This window comes from Strigops habroptila, chromosome 5, assembly GCF_004027225.2.
Source record: "Strigops habroptila isolate Jane chromosome 5, bStrHab1.2.pri, whole genome shotgun sequence".
NCBI classification, from domain to species: Eukaryota; Metazoa; Chordata; class Aves; order Psittaciformes; family Psittacidae; genus Strigops; species Strigops habroptila.
In genome coordinates this window covers 75,286,965-75,309,584 of record NC_044281.2, presented here as the reverse complement: position 1 = coordinate 75,309,584, position 22,620 = coordinate 75,286,965, and the positions used below count along the sequence as shown (strand labels likewise).

At 38.9% G+C, this 22,620-nt stretch overlaps 1 protein-coding gene across 3 annotated transcripts; it reads right to left on the bottom strand.

The window, feature by feature from the left end:
- Window positions 1–134: 134 nt before the first annotated feature.
- ENO4 (enolase 4) lies at window positions 135–22,087 on the bottom strand. Of its 3 annotated transcripts, none has more exons than XM_030487782.1 (14): window positions 21,891–22,087; window positions 19,397–19,525; window positions 18,030–18,220; window positions 16,319–16,452; window positions 14,161–14,330; window positions 13,765–13,890; window positions 12,228–12,293; window positions 11,125–11,187; window positions 9,060–9,227; window positions 7,199–7,324; window positions 4,697–4,892; window positions 3,692–3,759; window positions 3,000–3,117; window positions 135–352 (listed from the first exon to the last, which is right to left on the bottom strand). In XM_030487782.1, the coding sequence occupies exons 1-14, from the start codon at window positions 22,032–22,034 to the stop codon at window positions 240–242; spliced, it is 1,812 nt and encodes a 603-aa protein (XP_030343642.1). In that variant the 5' UTR covers window positions 22,035–22,087; the 3' UTR covers window positions 135–239. The 3 variants fall into 3 exon arrangements, with proteins under 3 accessions (XP_030343642.1, XP_030343644.1, XP_030343643.1); XM_030487784.1 differs by having other exon boundaries at window positions 19,614–21,966; XM_030487783.1 differs by lacking the exon at window positions 3,000–3,117.
- Between the last annotated feature and the right edge of the window lie 533 nt (window positions 22,088–22,620).

The following is a 22,620-nucleotide window of genomic DNA, read 5'->3' as shown; positions in this document are numbered from 1 at the left end:
AGCCACTGCTCAGTTAACTTGGTTTCAGCTGAATGCACTGGTCCCCTGGGAAAAGAGAAGCTACCATTTGAATGCTTTTAAAAATGTGTGGCTAAAGTGCTTGAAAATAAACGGATTAAGGAAGAGTTAATATATGAGTTTCTTACGAAAACAAGGTTTTCTTTAGGAATTTATCCAGAAGTGCATGTTGACAACTTGGGTCAGTCAGTGTGCTGCTCGCTGGGAGCAGTGCAGACAGGCTATGAACCTGTGGGGCTGTCTGGGAGAGCTGTGGAGGGAGCGAGTTCATCAGGAGGTTGTTCTTCTGGCTGTGACTCTTCAGCAAAAGCAATAAATTCAAGAGTTGCTTCACCTGAAATAATAGAAAAGAAGAAATTAACGTTTGCTGCAATCTGGTTTCCTGTAATGTTCTCCAGTGTACTCAGACTTTTTTAAAATGGCATGTAATGCTTATGAGAGCCTGGAAGCACCTTTAGAAGCTGGTCATAGAATCATAGAATCCCAGACTGGTTTGAGTTGGAAGGGACCTTAAAGCTCATCCAGTTCCAACCCCCTGCCATGGGCAGGGACACCTTCCACTAGAGCAGGTTGCTCCAAGCCCCTGTGTCCAACCTGGCCTTGAACACTGCCAGGGATGGGGCAGCCACAGCTTCTCTGGGCACCCTGTGCCAGCGCCTCAGCACCCTCACAGGGAAGAATTTCTTCCTTATATCTCATCTCAATCTCCCCTCTGGCAGGTTAAAGCCATTCCCCTTGTCCTGTCACTACAGGCCTGTGTAAAATGTCCCTCTCCAGGTTTCTTGTAGCCCCTTTAGGCACTGGAACTGCTCTAAGGTCTCCCCAGAGCCTTCTCTTCCCCAGGCTGAACAAGCCCAGCTCTCTCAGCCTGTCTTCATAAGAGAGGTGCTCCAGCCCTCACAGCATCTCCATGGCCCTCCTCATAGTCCCTAGAAATGAAGGAGCACCAGTCCTGCACTTTGATTACAGGGCATGGTGGACAGCAGCCTGAGCTGCAGTATTTATTACATTCCCTTCTTCACTAACCATCTCACTGCCCTTTTTTTGAACACTCATCTTACTCTGCAATACTGCTCTTGCAGAAGTTCCCCTCAGCTGCCTGTGCCTCTTTGCCCTGGCCTGTAACAACCTCATGTAAGCCCACACTCGGCCATTGCCCCTATAACTAACACTTTGTCCTCTTCTCACTGCTGTTTTCCCCAATTCTGTGAGCCTCCTTTTCCTCACCTCACTGCCTCACTCCCTGCGTTGCCACCACCACAAGTGCCCACCCCACCAATAAGCAGGGCTCAGCTCTATATTTCTTTTTAGTACAGACTACTTTTTAGTCTGTGATTTAAGGCTTTGAATAACCTGGCCCAGCGAAAGGCATCCCTGCCCATGGCAGGGCATTGGAACTGGATGAGCTTTAAGGTCCCTTCCAACCCAAACTGATCTATGGTTCTATGATTCCACTTGTGAGCAGCTCACACGCAACAGCCAGATGAACACGGTGGCTGAAACACACGCCAGCACTGGGGCTGCTCTGGGGCTAAGGCTTTGGCTGACTTGTAGGGAGCAGGGAGCAGGCAGTGAGAGCTGAGCTGGCCCATTGTGGGGGTACTCCTGAGCCCAGCTGCAGGCCCCTTGCAGCCATGCCAGAGGGGACTCCTGATGGGTCAGTGTCACCTCCCATCCACGAGTCACTCAGAGAGCCCTCGACTTCCCAGCTCTCCGGTGTATTCCGCGGCTCGCAGCCCAGCCAAATGAAGAGCTTGGTATGCAGCTCAGATGCGCTATCTCAGTATTTCCCTGCTGTTGATTTAGTTACTGGATTTTATTGGTGCCAAGCGATTAACGGCATGGGGAATTGTTGCTCTTTCATTTTATGAGATATAGGTCTAAATATTTGTCAAACTCGAGCTCTTTTGTTTAGACTATACCCTCTGAATAGGGCACACATGACTACGCCTGAGGCAGTTCAGATTTATAGTTCTGTAATTATCTGTCTTGTTTTTGAGAAGTGCATTCTGTGAAACCACTTTCTTAGCAAAAAGAAGAATTTCTGCTCTTCTATTTCTTTTATAAGGTTATAGATGAGCAAGGGGGAGACTTCAGCAACTCAGATTTCAATACAAATTCTTTTAACATAAAAACTTTGTTCTATAGTGTGCATGTCAAGTGCCGCTACCCCGTGTATAGCACATTGAAAATGATGAGAAATAAGAGGGTAAAATGACTTAATTCTCCTTCATGTGTCTTTTTCTTCGGCACAATGCAATTCCTGCAAACCCTTTCCTTCCTTTCTTCCTCCCCTTGTCTCTGCCTCCCCTTCAGCCTGTACGCCTTTATTCTGCCTTGATTGATACCTGAGCAAGTGAGCAGTGCCTCTAATGAACTGTTAAGCGTTTAACAGGGTAGTGGAGGGTGTAAAAAGAAGATGCAGATGCTGAAACGCAGGCAGATGCGTACGAGTGGCTCAGGCTGAATGTGCATTGCCAGCTTCAGGTTTTCTTGGGTTTTATTTCCTGCTTCCCCAAGCAATTGGAGCTTTCCAAACACATTCTGCTGGAACTGTATCGCACAAAGGAGGGTTGTGAAATGAAGTTTTGTTAGCAATATCTGTTTAGGGGCTCCAGGGAGGTGGGGTATTTGGCCTAAAATTCCATTTTGGCAGCTTTTCGGCGTGTTACATGCATGGGTTTTGTTTTGTTCCTTTTTGCACTGTGGGCTTCAAGACTCCAACCAATTAATTCTGGAAAAAAGCTTAATGTAGGCTACTCCTCAAGAAGGGGTCTATTTTAACATTCAGTAAACAGATAATCCATTAGGACAACAATATACATTGTGGCAAGTGCTATCCTACGTTTTTTTTTGTCAGCGCTTATTTATAGTCTTTTGATTTCACTTCCCTCCTGTGGTGCAGTTTCAATCATTCTCCCTCCAATCTTTGTTCTCGTATTCATTGCAAGCTGAAAACAAAGTAAGAAAGAAGCTCATACGTAGCGTTCTATTCTCGGCCAGTTCTTCCTCTATAGCAAGAAGGCGGTTGTATTTGGTCACCCTTTCTCCGCGGGAAAGACCTCCCAACTTGATGAACCTGGCACCCAGTCCAACAGCCTTAAATGAGAAAGTGCAGTTTAAAACTACAGTTGGGGAAGTGAAGGCATTCTTCCTTATTAAACACGGTATCCTACTCCTAATTTAACACTCTCAGCTTTCTACAGATAAAACCCCTCCTCCAAGGAGAAATAAAATCCCTTCATGAAAGATTGGTCGGATGCAAACAATAATTTTCACTGGCGGATGGGATGAAATTGTATTTGCAAATGTAGCTTTGATCCCAAAAGACTCAATATATTAGCGTGAAGAATTTTTTGCCTAAAATATTATTACGACTCAGAAATGTTTGAAGTAACTCAGGGGTTTTTTTAAGAAACGAATGCAAGCGAATAGATCATACACACTTCTGAATATCCTCCCTGCTTTGGCAAATTTCCTGTGTGCTCTCTTTAAACTCAAAGATTAACACTCTGTGGGGGGAAGGAAGAAAAAAAAGCAACTCTCAAGAAAAAGCCCATTTTGTAAAACGTTGTTTCTTTCTCAAGCAGAAAGAGGCTTTCTCCTTAAAAACCAGTTCAAGTTAAAAGCAGTGTTTTGGCAATTCTGCAATTGAACAGCTTTCAATACGTACCAGATCCACAAGGCTATCATCAGAAGATTCTCCATCTGGGCTTCCTAATATGGTAATTTGTCTTTGACCTGCACATAACGGGAGTGGAAAACCTTCATTAGAGCATATTTTACATATTTGACATAGAAATTGTTGGGACTTTTCATTCTTTTTTTTTACCCTTGGGCTACCTAAGCTTAAATACAAACAGGAGTAAACCCACTGAAACCCAGCTCATCAAAATGTAAACTCTGTAAGTTTGCTGCATTAACACTGTGGTTTATTTCCAGCGTGGAGAAGGGCATCTCTAACATTCCAGCCTGATTTCTGTCTCTCACTGATCTGTGTGGTAATGTATTCTTACAGGCTGGGAGGCTGCTCTGTTCATTTGAAACATGCTCTTTACTACTGTAATGATTTTTATTCACTATAAAAAAGGAGTTTACCATCCTGAGTGAATGAAAGCTTTAAGTTGCTATTTACTTGCTTTGATACAGTGATTTCTGGAAGGAATCAGGAACTTAGATATATAAAATTTGTCCATCTATTGTATAAAAATGAATAAAGAAAAATGGATAGAAAGAGAAATCCCTATTGAAACTGCACAAGTTCTTAGTACTGTTACCACACAGGCTCAGTAATACGTAGTCAATAATGTAGTAAACTGCAGTTTTAAACCTTCGTACTTGTTTGGATTTCTTAATCATTAATACTAGTAGTAGTTAAAATTCAGATTACTCAACTACGTCTTTATTCTGTTGAATTCTGATATCTAGTGTCTGTCACTTGGCTGCAGTGTCAAAGGGCACCCACACTCAAAACCTCACAGTGTATTCATTTACTGTAGTTAAGCGCTGAATGCTGGTTTAAGCTCCTGAACAGAGATTTGTGAATCAAAACATGAAATTCAGTTTCTTCTTTAGTTTCTAAATGAGAAGTGGCAATAATTAAATAAAATGAGGTAATATTTCCATGCTATTTATTGTTGCTTTGACAGACAGCCTTCCCCCCACCCCGTCTACTCACCGTCTAGAAGTCCAGTAAGTTCTATGAGGTCTGAGACCTTGGTTTGGTTAATGTATTTTAGGACAACACCACTGCACGTCGGTACATTTAACTTTTGGTCAATTTTAAGTTTGGAAATACATGTGGCAGCGTCTTCAGCAATCAGGAAACATTTGGAACCAAGAGCACAACATATGTTACTCCATTGTTGCTTGTCCTGCATAAAGAATCAGGTAAATAACTGGAGTTTAAAAACTAAACTGAAGGAAAACCTGAATTGAGGAGGTAAAAATAGGAATACAAAATAAACTTGGATTTAACCCTAAAGATACTCTTCATATAAACATATTTTATACTGTATTTTAAATCTGTCTAGCTGGGAAAAACATACTACTGGAATTCTGCTTGAATTTTAAGATTTTGATAGGAAACCTAAATGCTGATCTGGAATTAATCAAAGCTTATTGCATACAAGTGTAGTTTAAAATATTTCCATTTAAATTAAATTAACTGTAGGAGTTTACTATTTTGATTTCCTTCCTGCAATTTATTCCATTTTAATGGAATAGAAAATAATTTTCTACTGTTTCTCATTCTTATGTTAATATTTTAAGTGTCATAATATTTGTTTGGATATAAAATACTGAAACTGGAGGCAGTCATAGACTCAATGACATGTATGGAGACAGGGTGATCAGAGCTGCAAGGCTGACGCAGAGGGAACAGCAGAATACGACGCTCGCTTTCAGTAAAGCTCTGGGGTTTTTAGGGGTTTTGTTTCTTGATTTTAATGCACTGCCCACACGGTACTGAGATTTAAGGATAAATAAAGGACAAGGATATGTAAATAATGTGAAAGCAGAAATGTCTGAATTAATGCAGAGTTCTCACATTAAAACCATGGCTTTTCTAGTTAATAATTCTGCCAGTAATAATTCCTAGTCTGCGGACCAGACAGACTTTTGTACCTATATAATTGCAATCTGTGTAAGAGTCCATTCCTCTCAGGATTTCAAGCCCACATGTAAGTGAAAATGCAGTTTGCGACACCTGGACAAATGTTTAAACTCAAGCACTCTGCTGCCTGGCAATGAATTGCTCAACTGGTACCAGAACTAAGCCTCAAGGACCTAGTAACCTGTGGCAAAGATGTGGCATGGGCAAACCTTGTAGATTTGTGTGTGGGGAGGAGGAGGAGAGGCATGTCCCTTAGCAGTATCCTAATCCCAACTGCACTTCATGAGCTATCTGTTGCAGTTCTGCAGATTTTCATATTGCAAATGTTTCTTTGTAAGAATTCTCACAGAAGTTTGCAGCCCTGTCAGGAGTGGGGGATAATCTGGTGTTTTGGAGCATGGGTAATTAGAAGAGTCACAGTGAAGCAGTGCAGGAAGGCAAGGCTAACTACAGTGAGGTAACAGTTAACACAGATATTTGGAAAATGAACTTTTAAGGTTCCAGTTAAGAATAAAATCAAATGGATTTTGCAGTTCATCTGGTTTAGAATTATTTGTTTATTCACTGGGCAGATTCACAAAGACATCATCACTTTGCGTCCCCCTTCAAGCGCAGTCTTCATGTTTTGTTCATGAAAACAACACCCTCATATTTATTTTGAAGAGGATAAAGTGCAATTTGACAGCAGCAGCAATTTTTATTAAGTTGTACAACTGCAGAATCCAGGTCTGCAATTGTAGGTTCTGCTACAATTAAGTTCTGATCTTTTTTGTAATACATGGAAACAATCTTATGTATGAATGCTAATACTTAAGGTTATGCAATCTGCTTCTTTCACCCACCTATAACTTGAAAACATGCTTAATAGTGTTCTACTTGATTGTTATAATCTATTAGCCACACTAAATTAACTCCTCTAACTTTGATCGCAGTAGTAAATACAGGAGATCTTACTATCACTTTAATCACTATCACACAACACTGACAGTGACAGGCTCGGGCAGGCTTTTGGTGTAAAGCTCAGTCATAAAGAACAGCAGCAATCTTTTTTTTTTGAGGTATTTTAAGGAATATACAGCTATGTCCAAATTTTAGCTTATAATTAATATAATATAATATAATTATAATATAATATAATATAATATAAATAACTATAACTTGAATTTTATAATTTGATTTTATAATTCGAATTATGGAAATAATGTAATAAAATGTAAAAAATGGAAGGAAAATGTAATAAAAATGGCACAGTGGTTTAGCAAATAGAATCAGGGAAAAAAAAGCATTTTCTTGTAATTCTTTAAACTATTTGTACTGACCATTTTCTGTTCATGCCAAGATTATTTTCCATCAGGAATGATGCCAAAAGTATAGAAAGATTTAGAGTTATTGTCAGTTACAGATCTGCAAATGAATTTAGATGATTTTTTATAGTGATATTTTTATGTTTAATGACTCCAAAAGCAGAAGCTTTGTATTTTCTGTTTTGTAAACGTGTGAAAAGTTCAGTGATTTGCCACTGAACAGTATTATCAGCTTTTCAAGGGCTGCACTGTGGTATCTTACCTCTTTTCTTAAGGGATCTATTAATGCAATAATAAAAGGGAATTTGTCAGTCAGTTCCACATACATGTTAACCATTTCATCAGGGCTTTTGAATGTTCCAGTGAGTATTTCGTATTTTCCTTTACTCTAGAAAGTAAAGTAAAAAGCATAAAAGGTAAGGAAGGTAGTGCTTTAAAAACCAGAGTGCTAATGTAAGCACACAGCTCTTGTGACACCAATATCCATATCAAGGCAGTGGTTTGTGCTCTTCAATCAGCCACATTCACTTGTCTGCTTTACTCCGTGTCTAAGTGCCCAGCACATTGTTATAGGAAACTCTGCCTGAAGTAACAGTGGGTGCCAGGGGGCTCATGCCAAAATCTCTGAGCCATGCCACTCCCAAACCAAAGGAGATCTGTTCCAGCATTTTTAGGGAACACTGCCCATTTTACATTCCTTTATGATAAATTTATCAGTATCAGACATTTTTTATTGAATCTTGCATGAAAAATCTCATTATTCACTTCCCCCCAAACTTAATTTTTGGTCCTTATTTCATAAAGACAATATGGCTAGGGGAAAGGAGTGCACCCTCAGTGCTCAAAACCTAGATGCTGCCTTTCCTTGTCTTTTTCCTCTCTCAGAAAGGACCAGTTTAAAATGAGCGTCATCATTATGGGAAGCACAAACTGCAGGATTATTAAGGGCAGACTGTCAAACTGTGCCAGAATAGCCACTGCTTCAGTGACTTCAGCAGTTCAGTAACAGAAAGTTACAGAGTTAGTGATAATTCACTGGTTAAGATTTTTCTTGTTCTGGTATATGGAAAGCAACTGCATTCACAAAAGATATTAGTCACTGCAGTATACTCAAATTAATCTCTTCAGGTATTAAATGGAATAGGAAGTTTCTTTTCCTGCTTAGAGAGAAACCTGATTAATTTTGGAACAAGGGACAAGAACTTCAAGACTTCATCTGGAGATAAACAAACAGTCAAATAAAGATAAGAATTAAAAGGTTAATGTTGATACACAATGAGATGAATCTTAGTGGGTACAGAATCACACCATGACAAAAAGGTTAAGGTAGTTTGAATTAAACAACAGATGTAGTGTACTATAATGGAGAAATAAGCACATAGTGGTGTTAAAGAATTGCAGAAGTATACTTGTATAAGTAATTTCTTGTTCTTCATCCTTGAAAGCAAGGTGGATAGGAGAGGATTATTTCATTTATATCTTGTGGCGAAATGAAAAAAACCCAACAATCAACAAAACAGGATTTGCTGCTTAATACTTGAATTCAAAATTGGCTAAGATGTAATGTGAGATGAAGCTGGTTTGTCAAACAGAACTTGTAGTAGGTGTTTGCCCATTAAGAGTTTGCTGTATTTGATACAGCGTGATCTGAAAAATCTTATTGAGTAATTAAACAGAGAAAAGGACTAAACCTGGCTGGTGCAAGCAGGCTTAATACCCTTTCAATGATTTAACTTAAATCATGAAAGTAACAGAGATTCCTGTATGCAGGACAAAGCTGTAATGGGGGTCTGCCTTGGTCCAGTGAGCCTTGTTCCATGCCACCAGTATGCTGGTGCAGCTGGGGAGCAGGAATACATCCATTCTCCCTGCTCCCACTGCATCAGGCTACCAGAAGGATGTCAGCATGTCTCATCCCCTTGCACTCACAAGCCAATAAGGTATCTGCTACACTTGTAGGACTGATTTAAATGCAAAGACAATTCTTTTGGTTTGCTTGATTGCTACCTTAAAAAATGGAGTTAGAAGCTTCGAGGTGAGTTTGCAATGTAATGCTAAATAATGCTAACAAATGGCTGTATTCCTTGTAAAGAACAACAAAATAGATATTGAAAATAACTTACATAATCCATTAATTCATGAGCAGCACAATTTATTGCTAAGTACATATCTGTTCCTAGCTCCAGACGTATATTGCCGCAAGCTGTTTGCATTAGGAGCAGCAGTTGTTCTAGATTATCACATCCTGTTACTGGGCAGCCTAAGCATGATATTCTTTTTGAGGCTTGTTGCTGCAAGTAAAACAAAAATAATCATTTTATGCACACACATGTATATATATATTATACTTGTATATATATTTTCACTGTCATTTCAGTCTGCATTCAGTCATCAAGACATAAATCTGTTCTCAGAGATCGCATTGGCAACTTTAAGGACAATTCTCTATGAATGAAGGGTGATGAAGTGCTAATTAGTAGAGAGCTAACACTCTTTGGAAATATGTCTAGTCATGTAGTTCTCACACTTACATGGCCACTACTGGTTTACAAAAAGACTTTAAACACACTCTTAACAACCACTGAGTTGCTATGGATGCTATGTAAAAGTTGCCAGTGCTGTGGACCATCCCTTCGCAACAAAAACATATTCTCCACTTTTAAACAGCTTTTACTCATTTATCCTCAACTACAACTTTGATATTGCCTCTATGAAGTGTTCAAGAAACATTGGAATATTCCTGGACTTCTAGAAGAAACAAATTTCATAGAGGGGAAATACCTCGAGCACAGCTGCAGGGAGCTGTCTGCTTCAGGAACAGTGTTCCTGGACATGAGCCACAAGCAGAGCTGTACCAAGAAAATATTTCGTGTGTCCTCCTATTGTCAGGTTCTTTGTAGGTTTTTCAAACACTGATTTTTGACTTTAAAGGCTGTGAATTTTGGATTATAAAGAATGACCCTAAATTCCCCAGGAAGCAGCAGGATATAATCCTAGGTTAGACTGGAGAAGACAATTGGAAGGCATCAGTTTTGATGAGAGTTAAGAGAATGAACTACAGAGGTTAAGCCTGCATTTTCATGGGAGTTTCAAGGTACCCATATGTTGTGCCTTGTTCATTCTATTAAAAGCATTATCTTTATAAAATAATTTTTTCTGTCTATACTATAGTATATAGTACTTTCTGTCTATACTATAACCTTCTACAACTTAAACAAGTTCTTTTTCACTGCCTACTTTGTCATTTTTCCTTCCTCCCCCAAAAAAAAGTTCAAACTAACATGGTGCTTTTATCAGTTTAAAACTCAGTCTCACTTCTATGTCCTTTAGCTTTCTCCTATTGAAATAAATGGATTTTTTCCAGAGAATCTAATGCATTGTTTCCCTGTGCATATCATAAGGAATTACTTTAACTTGTGACTACAGTACATATTGTGGTAAGAATGTGGAAATTACCCACTGCTTAATGATGATGAATTTTGTGTTTAAGCAACAGAATAGGAAAACTTTTGTTCATCCTCTTTCGTATACTCAACAACAGCAACAATTCTCACCTAATAATGTTTTAATCGTCTCAGAATGGAGACCAAAACCCACATGGCACTTCCATCCCATTAGATGGAAAGCTCATTTATAAACTACAGGTTTTTAAGTGATTAAAAAAGATCATCTGAGTCATATAAAATAATGTCCTGTGCACATTGGGAGTGCTGCCCTTTAGCTACTGGTTTGTATCTGCCACTATCTATAACCTCAAACAGGAACTGGGAACTTCATGCAGCATGATTAAGAGGGGAATTATGCTCCCAGAGTCAGGAAACAGCACAATATGCAAATCTTACAGGTTACAGTTTTATGGCCTACATGGTCAAAAGGGCATATTCTCTGCTGACACTACAGGCCTGCAAAATGCTCATTTGGATAATTAACCAGGATTTCTATATGAAAAAAAATAACCAAATTCCAGAAGAATTTCCCCTTTCTGTTATTTTTCCACAGGAAGGGAAGGTATAGCCAGAAGAATCCAAATTACTATGTAAGATATGAGCATTTGGAATATTTAAAAGTCTTGCCTTGACCTTTCCAAAGCAGTAATGTAGATTAATGTTTCATTTCTTAGGAACATTTTGGTTCCCTGCTGTTGTTATTACTATGCTGAAGGCTTAAAATGAAAATCTCCTTTCTTACCGCGGATTTCTTCCCTGTATTTTGTGCTTTGCCTTTCTTACTGTCTGCTGCTCGAGGACTGGGCTGGTGGGAGTAAAATAAGAAAGAAATCAATTCCATGGAAAAGTTCAAAAACGACAGAGAAAAAAGGTGACTGAATTTTGATCTAAAGAGATTGCAAATATTTAAGTTAGGATATAGCTTCTGGTTTGTCTTGAATATCTCCACTTTTATTTTGTGGTGGTAACTCATTTCAAATCATAGAATCATGAACTACTAAGTTGGAAGGGCCCTTGAGGATCATCTGGTCCAACCTTTCTAGGCAAAACATGACCTAGACTGGATGTCCCAGCACCCTGCACAGCTGAACCTTAAAAGTGTCCAACGCTGGGGAATCCACCACTTCCCTGGGGAAATTATTCCAATGGTTGATTGTTCTCATTGCGAAAAATTTTCCTCCTGTGTTGAACTTGAATCTCCCTGGGATTAGCTGCACCCATTGCCCCTTGTCTTTTCCATGTGACCCCTTGTAAAAAGGGAGTCTCCATCTTCTTTGTAGCCACCCTTTCAATACTGAAACATGGTGATAAGGTCTCCCCTAAACCTGTATAGAAATGTTCATTTCTATGTGGGCATCACTCCAACTATTGTTTCAAAAGATTCTCACTAAGTCTATCATAAATACAGAGGATCTCAGAAATGATAATCTAGACTCTGTACTTGGAGAAACCCAATAACCTTGTTTTGCAAAAAGCATATGCACATACTGAGATATACTATAACAGCAATAGTACCTTGAATAATGCATGTTGTGTGTAGCTGTGTGTGACTTAGCAAGATCAGAACCATATATTGTACATACACTATGATACCATTCACTCCCAGGATACTTTTTCAGGTAAACAGAAAGTCTTACTATGCTTAGAACGTTGTTTTATTTTATCTTTGTTAATTCAATATCACCAAATGCCAATGCTTATTCATCTGTCAGAGAAACACATCTTCTAACCATGAGACTACACCTGATAACAGGCTAAATGTTCCACGTTTAATCTTAAAAAGAGAATAGAAATAGAAAGACCAAATGAAGTACATCACATTATTATTACACATTCTTATTGTACCTCTTTGCTTGGAGGATCCAACAGTCTCATAAATTCTTTCTGAATATCCAGAGCTCTTTCTAAGCCCTGAAATTAAACAACAGTAATCTTCAAAAGGAAGATAAATCATTTCCTTTTTAGCAGGTTAAATCAGATGAAAGAGAACGCTTATTCCAATTGCAGATCTGTAGTCTTTAAGAAAACCCCAAAACTATTACGGGCTTCCTTAACACAATCCTCCCCACCCACAAAATGCATCAAGTGTCCAATGATCAAGGGTTAGTAGCAATGGAATGAACACGAATATTTGGTTATGCTGCTGAATGGGATGGCAAGAAAAGTAGTCTCTTCTTCCCCAAAAGAAACCCTTCCCAAATCTAACACGTAGCATTATCTGGGTCTGTGTAATATGTGAGAAATAGGAAGGTGATAATCACTTTTCACAATCATAACTCTAAGACTTCCTAACTGGAAACACTGACAAAATTGAATGTATTTATCTTCAGAACATTCCCAGGAAGCAGGGAAAAAAAATCTCTGTCTTCATTTTAAACATTGGAATGAGGAATGCTCCGATTAAATGAATCCATTGCTTTTAATGCAAGACCCTTTTTCCTTTTCAGCTGAGTTAGTAAAAGTTTAATGCTAACCTCCTAAATCCCATTTCAGATTTTCTTAAACTGTGCCAGTAAAGGAACACTGAAGGGGGCAGAAGTCAGTCACAGCTGACAACACACCAACACAGGACTAACGGGTACGTTTTTTGCACTGCAGCAAACAGCTTGCTACTCTCCCATGAGCACTAGGAGGCATTCTGTCTTTGAAAGGTACAGAATTAGCAACCTTCTTAATAGCTCTTGGTGACAATTCTAAAAAGTTAAAGAAAAAAGAGAATCGAGCTCAGCAATTTGTTCAGGTCACCAGCATACAAAGTAGGAATCACAGCCCTAATGTAGGCATCTTGTGCAGATACATTCTTTAATGCAACACATGGCTAAACAAAAAGAGAAGGTTGATCCAGTCTGTCAGCCTGGATCAACCATCCTTCTTGCCCCTTGAATAGATTTTGTTCTGCTTTGTATTCCCTTCTATCTTCACAATGTCATTTTAAAAGCAATTTATTCCCAAAGATTTTATGCTTTCCTGTGATTTTGTGAAGAGTTGTGTTGTTTTGTATTCTCTGTCAACTGATACTATTTATAAGCTACTAATGTAAAATCACATTCTAAACAAAATTCAAATCTCGTATTGTTTTGTAACACAATTCCCCTACATCTTCTTCAATGCACTGATTTTTTCCTCTAACACATACATTTTTGAATCGAAATCTTCATGTATCTTCTTTTAAATCTTCATCTATTTACTTCTTTTATTTTTTAATGTTCCTGGTGTTAGAATTCTGCACTAACATTTGTTAAAACTTTGGCCTTGCAAGCAAACAAAAAATGAAAAATACAGTTTTTAAGGACTATAGTGCAAAGTTCTATATCTTTATGTACATATATAGTTGATATGAAGTCTATAGAATACATTTATAAGAACAAGAATGAAACAGTACCTGTTTGAATGATAACTGAACTGGTGGTATAAGCATAACTTCTTTCACTAATTTCACTTTTGCAGTTTTTTCACAGTTCAACACAGTAATCATTGGGAGTGGCAGAGTCAGTTCTTTAGGTGAATCCTGTAATCGGGAGTACCAAGTAATAAAATTGTTAAATGAACATTAAATTAACATATTTAATGTTCATAAAAATGTTAAAAATCAGAGTAATTTTTTCTATATATTTGAATTATGGCACAGCATTAAAGGCTGCTCCAGGCAATGGTCTTAAAGGTGTATTCCATGAGGTATATTTAACACCACTGTCACGAGGAGCTACTGGCTTCAGAATTCCAGCGTAACTGTGACAACTGGGATAAAATAAATAAAAAGGACCAAAGTCACATGTACCTGATCATGTTTCAGCAGTGAGATATGTAAGTACAACGGGACATGGTTAACAGTGGCGCCGGCCTTAGCTATAGCGAGGGATGTTCCCCCAATGGCTAAGCTGCCACAAAGCACCGATTCAGCGGGTTCTGCAGGTGGGATCATTTTCTCTGGAACTGACACCTTCTTTCCTACAAGACAGAGACTAGAAGTTAATTATTTTCATGGTTTAAAACATGCGCTTATGTACCACAGTTCTATGTAAATAATGATACTTTCACTTCAGTTGTACTCAATGTATTACAAAAGAATCAGTTGTTTTAGATGAAGTGTCCTTACAAATAAGCAAAGGTCACTCTGGTTTCAAATATATTTCAAATCCATTTCTTTTGGAGATGTTCAGCCACTGAAACCTGTGGGTTTATTTATCTATGTTTATATCCAGTAATGTATCATTTTTCAGGTGCCTTTCATAAGCATGATTTCAGTTTTCCTTATCATTCTCCTTTATATGCTCAGCTTTTGCAAAATGAACCTGGAAGATGACATTATAACCTGATTGTGAGTACACATACTTGATTTCTTCTAATACTGAATATGAAACAAATTTAGTCCTATTATAGTTGGGTTCTCCAATGAGAGAAAAGGTCTTTTACATACTCCACGTTTTCAAAAGAAATTATTTCCCTTTCAGATACAGTAGAGTAACTTCTGCCAAAATGCTTGAAACCCAGCAGTTCCCACTACCATGTTTATTGCCTACAGTGCTTACATGAATTTGTACAGTAAGCACCTATGTGAAACCACAGTATGTGCTCTGATTCTCAACACTCATTTGCATCGGGAACTTTTTTGTAAACCTGACCAACTACCTTGGTTCCTAGTAGGAGTGAAGAACAAATCTTGGTTTCAATAAAGGATAAATATTACAAGATACAACTGATATTTTATGATAAAATGTTCTTAATAGAACCTTAACTGGATATGCAGATTAGATGATACATCATTTTCATCCTATAAATAAATTCTATACCTCCTGCACTGAGGATAAAGAGCTACATACACAGACACTACCAATCCAGTAATGAGCAACTTTGACAAAGCATAGTGTTTTACAGAGATCCTTCACACTACACTACTTTGTAACCTGCATAAATTACACCATAGATGCTCTGAAAGCACCTGCTACTGGAAGCCACCATCTGTTAGTGGTCTGGAACAAGAAGTAGCTTTATAATCATTGGCTGTTAATAGTAGGTGTTGATTCTAACAATAATATTACAGTCAATGTCGCAGTCAAGTATAAAGAAATCACACTTAGTGAAAACAAGTAATATATGTGTCAGCAGAAGCTTGGCTGAAAGTATAAGATACAACATGATGATATCTGGATGATACATTTCATCTCAAAGGTGAATATACTGTGTGCATATCTAACTAACTGGGAGGTTTTACTGACAGTATATGAGAGTGGGAACTAAACTGGTAAGAAATAATAATTTGCCACAATTTTCTGCCCTTCCACTAAATGATAATAAACCTTTTTTTTTATGAGGGTGATGCATATATGGAGATAAGATATGGTGTTTTGTTCCTTTTTGGCCACTATACTTTGCTTCTTTCTCTGCTATCACACCATTTTTAACTTCAGTAGGATTGTTTACTTACTTCTTTTTACTATGTCCTGCCCATCATTCTCACCTCATCCCCTTCCTTCTTTCTCTTTTGCTTTTCACCCTATTTCCTCCTTTTCTTGGTGTTAGCAAGAAACTTCCTTTCCTCCCTCTTTCCATTCTTTTCAACTTCTATCTTAATTCTATTTCCATTTCCCTGTTCAGTGCTGTGATTCCCTTTTCTTTCCTTATAATTTTCATTTTTATTATTCATTTGCATCCTCCTCCATTCTTATTCCTCACTCTGAAGATTAATAACCTCCTGTCTAAGCCAACTGTAAAACAAAGGCAGAAATGCATGTGAATGATGAGAAAACTGTATTTTTCCCCCTCTTATTTCTGCAGTGGAAACTGCAGAAATGCTGTGATCAGATTTAGGAGAGAGTAACCAAACTCTTTGACCATGAGACACTCTGTCATGTGTCCACAGAATACTTCAGAAAATATTTTAGCACCCTCATCAATATCTGTATTGCAGAAAATAGTAAAATCAAGTAAAATAAAACCTTGTTTTGCTGCTTTTTTTCCCCCAGGTAGTGCTGTTGCTGGTGGAATGCACGAAGGGGATTCTTCTTCTTGTTTTTCTTCTTCTCGCTTTCGAATTTCTTCTTTTTCTTCTACCTTTTTTGTAAAGTATTCACTGAAGGAAGAGACATAAAGATTACTGTCTTTATTAACAGTATTATATTTGAATATTTATTTTATTAATATTAACAATATGATAACAACAAAATATAATATTAACAATATTAACAAAATATTGTTAGATATGTGACAAGCAGACACAGGATACAGGCTAACGAACACGCTAAGAGGTGGATTAAGGGCATCTACTTGAGCTTCTGCCATAGACTCATTGTGTGAAGGTAGAGAAGTCAACAAATGACATTATTTTTTGGCAGTCTTCTGCAGCATTGGTTAAACAAAAAGAACCACAAATAAGTATTATAAACCTTAAACCATGCTTTTCAAATCACAGTGGTTTGAAAGTCAGCTCTGAGCAGACAATTTTGGCATGAAGGATATATTTGCTTTGTGTGAGTACTAACAGATCCTGTCATAATTTCATGACATACAACACCCTGGCCTAAGTTGCTAATCCAATAGATCAGCTGTATACTGGTTATCTAAGCAGCTGCAAGCTCGGAAGTGGCAGAATTTCAATTACATGCCCAAAGTCATGGGTCACACTCACCCAATTCAGGCAAAGCCAGTATATAAGATATATAAAGTAGTGTAAACAAGGCATTAAAATCTTATTTAGACTCGTTTCAGTTGAAAGAATTTCTTTCCAGTGGAGTCCTTACTCCCTTCATCAAGGTCTCCCCAAAGCTAATCCACATGGAATGCAATTAGGTCTGTTTGCTTGAGACTGTGTTAAGAGTGGCAGCCCAACTGCTACCCCGACAGCAGTGTCATCTCTCTCAGTGATGTGGCTGAAAGAAACACTTCTGACTACAACAAAGGATGATATTACTGCTTCCAGGGTGAAGCAAGCCATTAATGTTGCCTGGTAGCTCCTCTAACGTTACTGTGAAAACACATTCAGATACATCTGTGATACTTCTACCTTGTGTCTTTTTTTATTTACTTATAAAACCCAAACATATTTCTTTAGATGGAAAAATACGGCCATTCTTTTTCACTTTGGGATGCTCCCAAGAAGAAATGTTTGTATGAAAGAATAAATATGGGTGTTTACTACAGAAACTGTGTTTCCAAAGAAAATAACTGCCCCAACTAAGAAGCCTTTGTAGAGTAGCTTGCACATAAGGAAGACTCCACCAGAACTTGAAAACTGTATGTATATACATGTTTTCTGTGGATTAGCTCAATGCAGAAGACACACACAGAGGCCTTTTGTATCACTTTTGTTCTGCAGTGCAGTGAACAGAAGGGGAGTTGCAGTCTGAAAAAACATCCCCACTGAATGAGTTTCATAAACGGAAACTCTGACTCATGAACATGTTCAAGCATTTTTTTCTTAAAGACTCTTATTTTTGTATCCCGTGTATGAAACCTTGTAAAAAACAGCATGATTTTCCTATCATGATTGCGAAAAAAAGCAGGAAATAATACAGTGCATGTATCTGAAACATCACATCCTAAAAATATTTTAAAAATAGCAGGAAACATTGAATATTTGTTTTTAATTTACAATATAAATTAATGGTGTATATTTCAGATGCAATAATTTGCTTAATAAGCAAGACCTACCCAAGCATCTTATCAACTTCACACTGGTCAGTAGGCTTCATGTCTCTTAACATTGTGCTCAGTGATTCATTGACCCATTCCACAGCAGTGTTAACAGAGTGATTCCTTTCTTTCTCATCAGCTTCAATTGTTTCAGGTAAAGCATTTTCAAGTGTTTGAGAATGAGAAGACATGACAACAGAGCAAATCCTCTGCAAAATAAAAATGTAAAAAGGCTTAAACCACTATTCAATTTAATAAAACACTATTTATTAATTTCTAACTTGGAAATGGCATTTGAAAGACTAAGAAGTATTTGTCCTTACCAACTCTGTAAGGACTTATCTCCAAATCTACTGTTTGTTTCACTTATCTTTCTTCATCCAGCCCCTTCTTCCTAGTCTCCTATACTTTGGTAACCATAGACGTTATTCAAGTTTCTTGACCTAAATTATAACTACTTAGGTAAAAACCTCCTGACAGATCTGCTTTACATACATATTTTGTTATCAGAATAGAATGGAGTTATTTTAAAGACTATACAGTCACTAGGACATCTTTTATTGCAGCTGTTGATAGCCTGTTGTACCACGATTCATCAGCATTCATGCTTAATGTCATCCCTTATGATGAGTTACATTTTGTCTTACTTAACTAATTTAAACTTATCTGTGTTGCTAAAGAATAAATGATACTTAAGAAAATTTGCTTAATGCAAAAATAATTTACAAACGTAACAGCTCTGCCTGCACTAATAGTATTAACTTTACATAGTGTGAATAGCTAAGGAAAGATATTTTCTCAGTTTAACTGAGAGAAAGCAGAAATAATTACTCCACGACAGCTAGAGTTGCAAAGACAGCATCTTGAATACTTGAGGTTTGATGGCAATGCCCCACCAGTTTTGCACTGCAGGTGCTAGATGATCCTGTTTGACTTATCTATCACCCATATCAGCCTATTAGCTCAGTGTAAAAACCTGCCTTCACCTATACTGTGTTTTTTACCTGTATATATTTTTCTGAAACATTGTCATAGAAATATAAGGATCTGAAAATGGAAAATGAACAAACACAACTAGATCTGGGATGTAAGGAAAAGCTACATCTCATTAAGGCAAACAAAAATCTAATATACAAAGACGCGCTGTCGCATCCCACTCATAAAGATAAGAATTGTCCAATTCATGGAAAATAAGCTTTTTATAGTTGCCACTGCCCAAATTTTCATGACAGTTTATTTTCTAAATTGCAATACTCAAGTGCTGAGTCACAGGGATTCATATCCTTCCATTAAAGACAGAATGTTCTTTAGGATGTGAGTAGAATAGTACCTCTCCCTGATACTGCCTTATTAAAATAAATCCATCAGGAAGAAGCAGCTCATACCTTCTCATAGTTTTTAACTGTACAGTGTGTTTCCACTTCTAACGTTGGCTGTCCAACTCCATCAAGAACTTTTCTTCCAACTAATTTGGATATTACTGGAGCTTTTGAAAATTTAGATAAGTAGTTAGCCTTAAATGAAAGAGAAAGAACTTCATTAAAAGTCAGGTTTTATACAAAGAGAGGTTTATTACATTAAATATTTTTCAATCAAACCCACCATTGAGCAAATCCATTTATATGCTGCAGTATTCAAAATATTTCTGTTACACTGTACATTTGCTTCTATAGTATCTGCTTAAGAATGAGATTCCAGGGAACAGATCCAACTCTTATCTAAGCATGGAAGTCCAAAGCCACATCCAGGTTAGATGCACACGTGTTTATTTGGCGAAGTTAGTGATGAGTATCCAAATCTCCTTAACTCCTATAAAATGGGCATTTGTCCAAAGCTTACTTGGCTTTATAGAGAATACCAAAAATAGTCAATGTACTATCCATGAAACTGATTTCTATTAGAATTCACATAGGCTCCACCTCCCCTGTACAGTGAGCTGCTATAAAATAATGAGTTTGTCTGTGGATAAGAAAGGATACATGTCTCTTTCATAAGGAGAGAAGAAAATCCTGGCCAAGAGAAACCCTTAGAAATCCATAAAGAACTCTACTAGATCCTTCTGGCCTATTAAAATTCCTATAGCATGCGTTTATTAACATCTATTAACATGTAGTTATTAAGCTTTAAAATAATATTGCATTTTTTTTCCCTACCAATGAAACTAGAAACAATCTTTAACCCAAATCTTCCTTCTCAGAAAAAGTTCTCATGTGAAACACTATACATAAAATTGGGTATCTGCTGCCCACAGGGGAAAACAATAAGTATATTTAGAATATACTCCTTGCATATAGGAAGTACGTAATGTCCCAGATATCTAATAATGTTTCAAGGTTGCTTCATCAAATACATATGTACACGAGAACATATGTTCTTACGTTCATGTGTCTCAACACTCAACTAATGCAATATTAAAGATCTTCATAGCAGATTTAATCTGGGAGAGAAGCTTGTCGGGAAGTTCCTCAATAACTACTTCTTTTGTAGATTCCTCTCTTACAGGACATACTTGGTGTAAGGTTATTTATCACCATGACCAACTCAGGATCCTAAGTAGAAGTGGGTTTTTGGTTGGACAGAACTGAGCTAACAAGGCTGGCACAATTTTAAGGAGTTGTGGTTATGCTGCGCCTAGTAACAAGACTCAAGACAACAGAGAGATCTAAGGGTCACTACTCCATAGGAAATCTGGAAATTTAGGTTAGGACGCTTTGAGCCCTCTTAGAAAGATGAAAACCTAGACTCCTGGCAGGCAGAGGTCTCTTACTTCTTCCACCATGGTCTTTAAGGGGCCTCTTGAACTGTCATCCAACTATGAGAATATATCTGGGGCTCTGTCCATATTTAATCAACACTGATGTTGCTTTAACAAAAGGATTAAGTTGCTACACAGAAGAGGGACACACTAAACACGAAGCAAAGGTGTTACCAGTTCTAGTCCCTTCCACTAGTGATAGCAAAACTCTTGGAGATGGGAAATGGTGGAAGATGCAATGAAATGTTTCACTTCCACAGCTACTTTTACATCAAAGTACATACTAGAATTTATTTTTTTCAAGAGTTCCTCACTATTGCAGTGTTGGCAATTCCAGTATCACCACCAATAGAGGTTTCATTAGAACTACTGTCTACAGTATTTTGCCAACTGGGAACAATAAAATTGGTCTGATTCTTGACACTTCCACTGAGGCCCATTTGCTTTTCAGGAGCAGCTGCAGTGTGGATAGCACCCAGTCTCCTGTTGCCACTGGCCCCAGGCAACACCATGCTGAGCAGCACCTTTGTTAAGGACAGCCTCCTAAGGCCACATACTTTGATTTTGTGTTGAGACACACAACCAGCAAAGGACAAAACCCCCACTGCTGTGGAAATGTATTTGGCCCAGTGTCAAAGTGCCACCGGTCACAAAGGCAAACCATTGCAAACCTTGCATGAGACAAAGCCCATTCAGGTTGGATGGATTTTGGAGCAACCTGCTCTAGTGGAATGTGTCCCTGCCCGTGGCAGGGGTTTGGAACTGGATGAGCTTTAAGGCCCCTCCAGCCCAACCCATTTTGATTCTGTGAGTTGGTGGGAAATTACTTAATTGCAATCACAGAGACATCGAACACCTCTTATCAACCTGTTGGTTGACCAAACCCTTGGGGCGGGCGGCATCCCTTTTGCCTCAGGACAAGTACTCGGAGCCCAGCACTGGGAGGAGGCCGGGGAGGCCCGGTACAGCGGGCATCGGGGGGCCTCCCCTCCGCTCCTCGCCCCTGCAGCGGGGCCAGGCAGGAGAACCACCATCCTGCCCGCCGAAGCGAGCAACCCCCGAGCCCCTCAGCCCCTCAGCCCGGCGCGGAGGGCGGCGCTGCGAGGCGTCCCTCCCCGCTCTACCAGCTCCCCGTAGAGATCCGCGGGGCGCTGGGGGAAGAGGGTATTGAGCGCATCCTCCATCCGCTGCGGCACTCCGTGGCCTCGGTAGTACTCCGCCGCCTCAATCCGCAGCGCCCTCAGCAGCTGCCGCCCCTCAGCCTCCATGGCGGGGCTGTGGCGGTGCGGGCCGGGCGGGCTGCTAGGCGACGGCCGCTCGAGCTCTCGCGAGAGCGGCGCGCCGGTACCGCCATCCTCTCAGGAGGGTGCTGGTGTCCCCTCACGGTGCTGCTGAGGGGGGGGGGTCCCTCGGTAAACGGGGCTTTGCTGCCGCGGAGCCGCTGATGAACCCCCTGCCCGTGCTGTGCTGCCGGGCCGGGTGCGGGTGCAGAGCCGGGCGGTGGGTTGGGGTGGGTTGGTTTCCTTAATGCCGCGCATGTCGGCGCTTCTCTCAGGGCTGGTTATGGTGATCCAAGTCAGAATGCCGTGAGCAGGTACTCTTTAGTTTTAAAAGTCTCCGAGCAACAAGATGGTGTGAAATTATCATCCTGAAAGAGAGACAGATTATGGTTTGTGAAATGTCTACTGAGGAGAAACGCTGCAAAATGCCCCGGTAACTCCTGTGTTTAAAAGCCCTTTACTTTCAATGAAAAGAAACGTTTCACAACCTAAATGATCATTTTTAGTCTGCAATTTCCTACAAAAAAACTTTCAGTTTGTTACACTGTTCATTGGTAATTTTGTTGAAGTAACT

Coding starts and splice junctions, on each gene's coding strand:
- ENO4 (XM_030487782.1), bottom strand. CDS start 22,034: ATGGAGGCTGAGGGGCGGCAGCTGCTGAGGGCGCTGCGGATTGAGGCG. Junction 4,893..7,198: donor TAGATCCCTTAAGAAAAGAG/GTAAGATACCAC, acceptor TTCTTTATGCAG/GACAAGCAACAATGGAGTAA. Junction 3,118..3,691: donor ATGATAGCCTTGTGGATCTG/GTACGTATTGAA, acceptor TTCTCATTTAAG/GCTGTTGGACTGGGTGCCAG.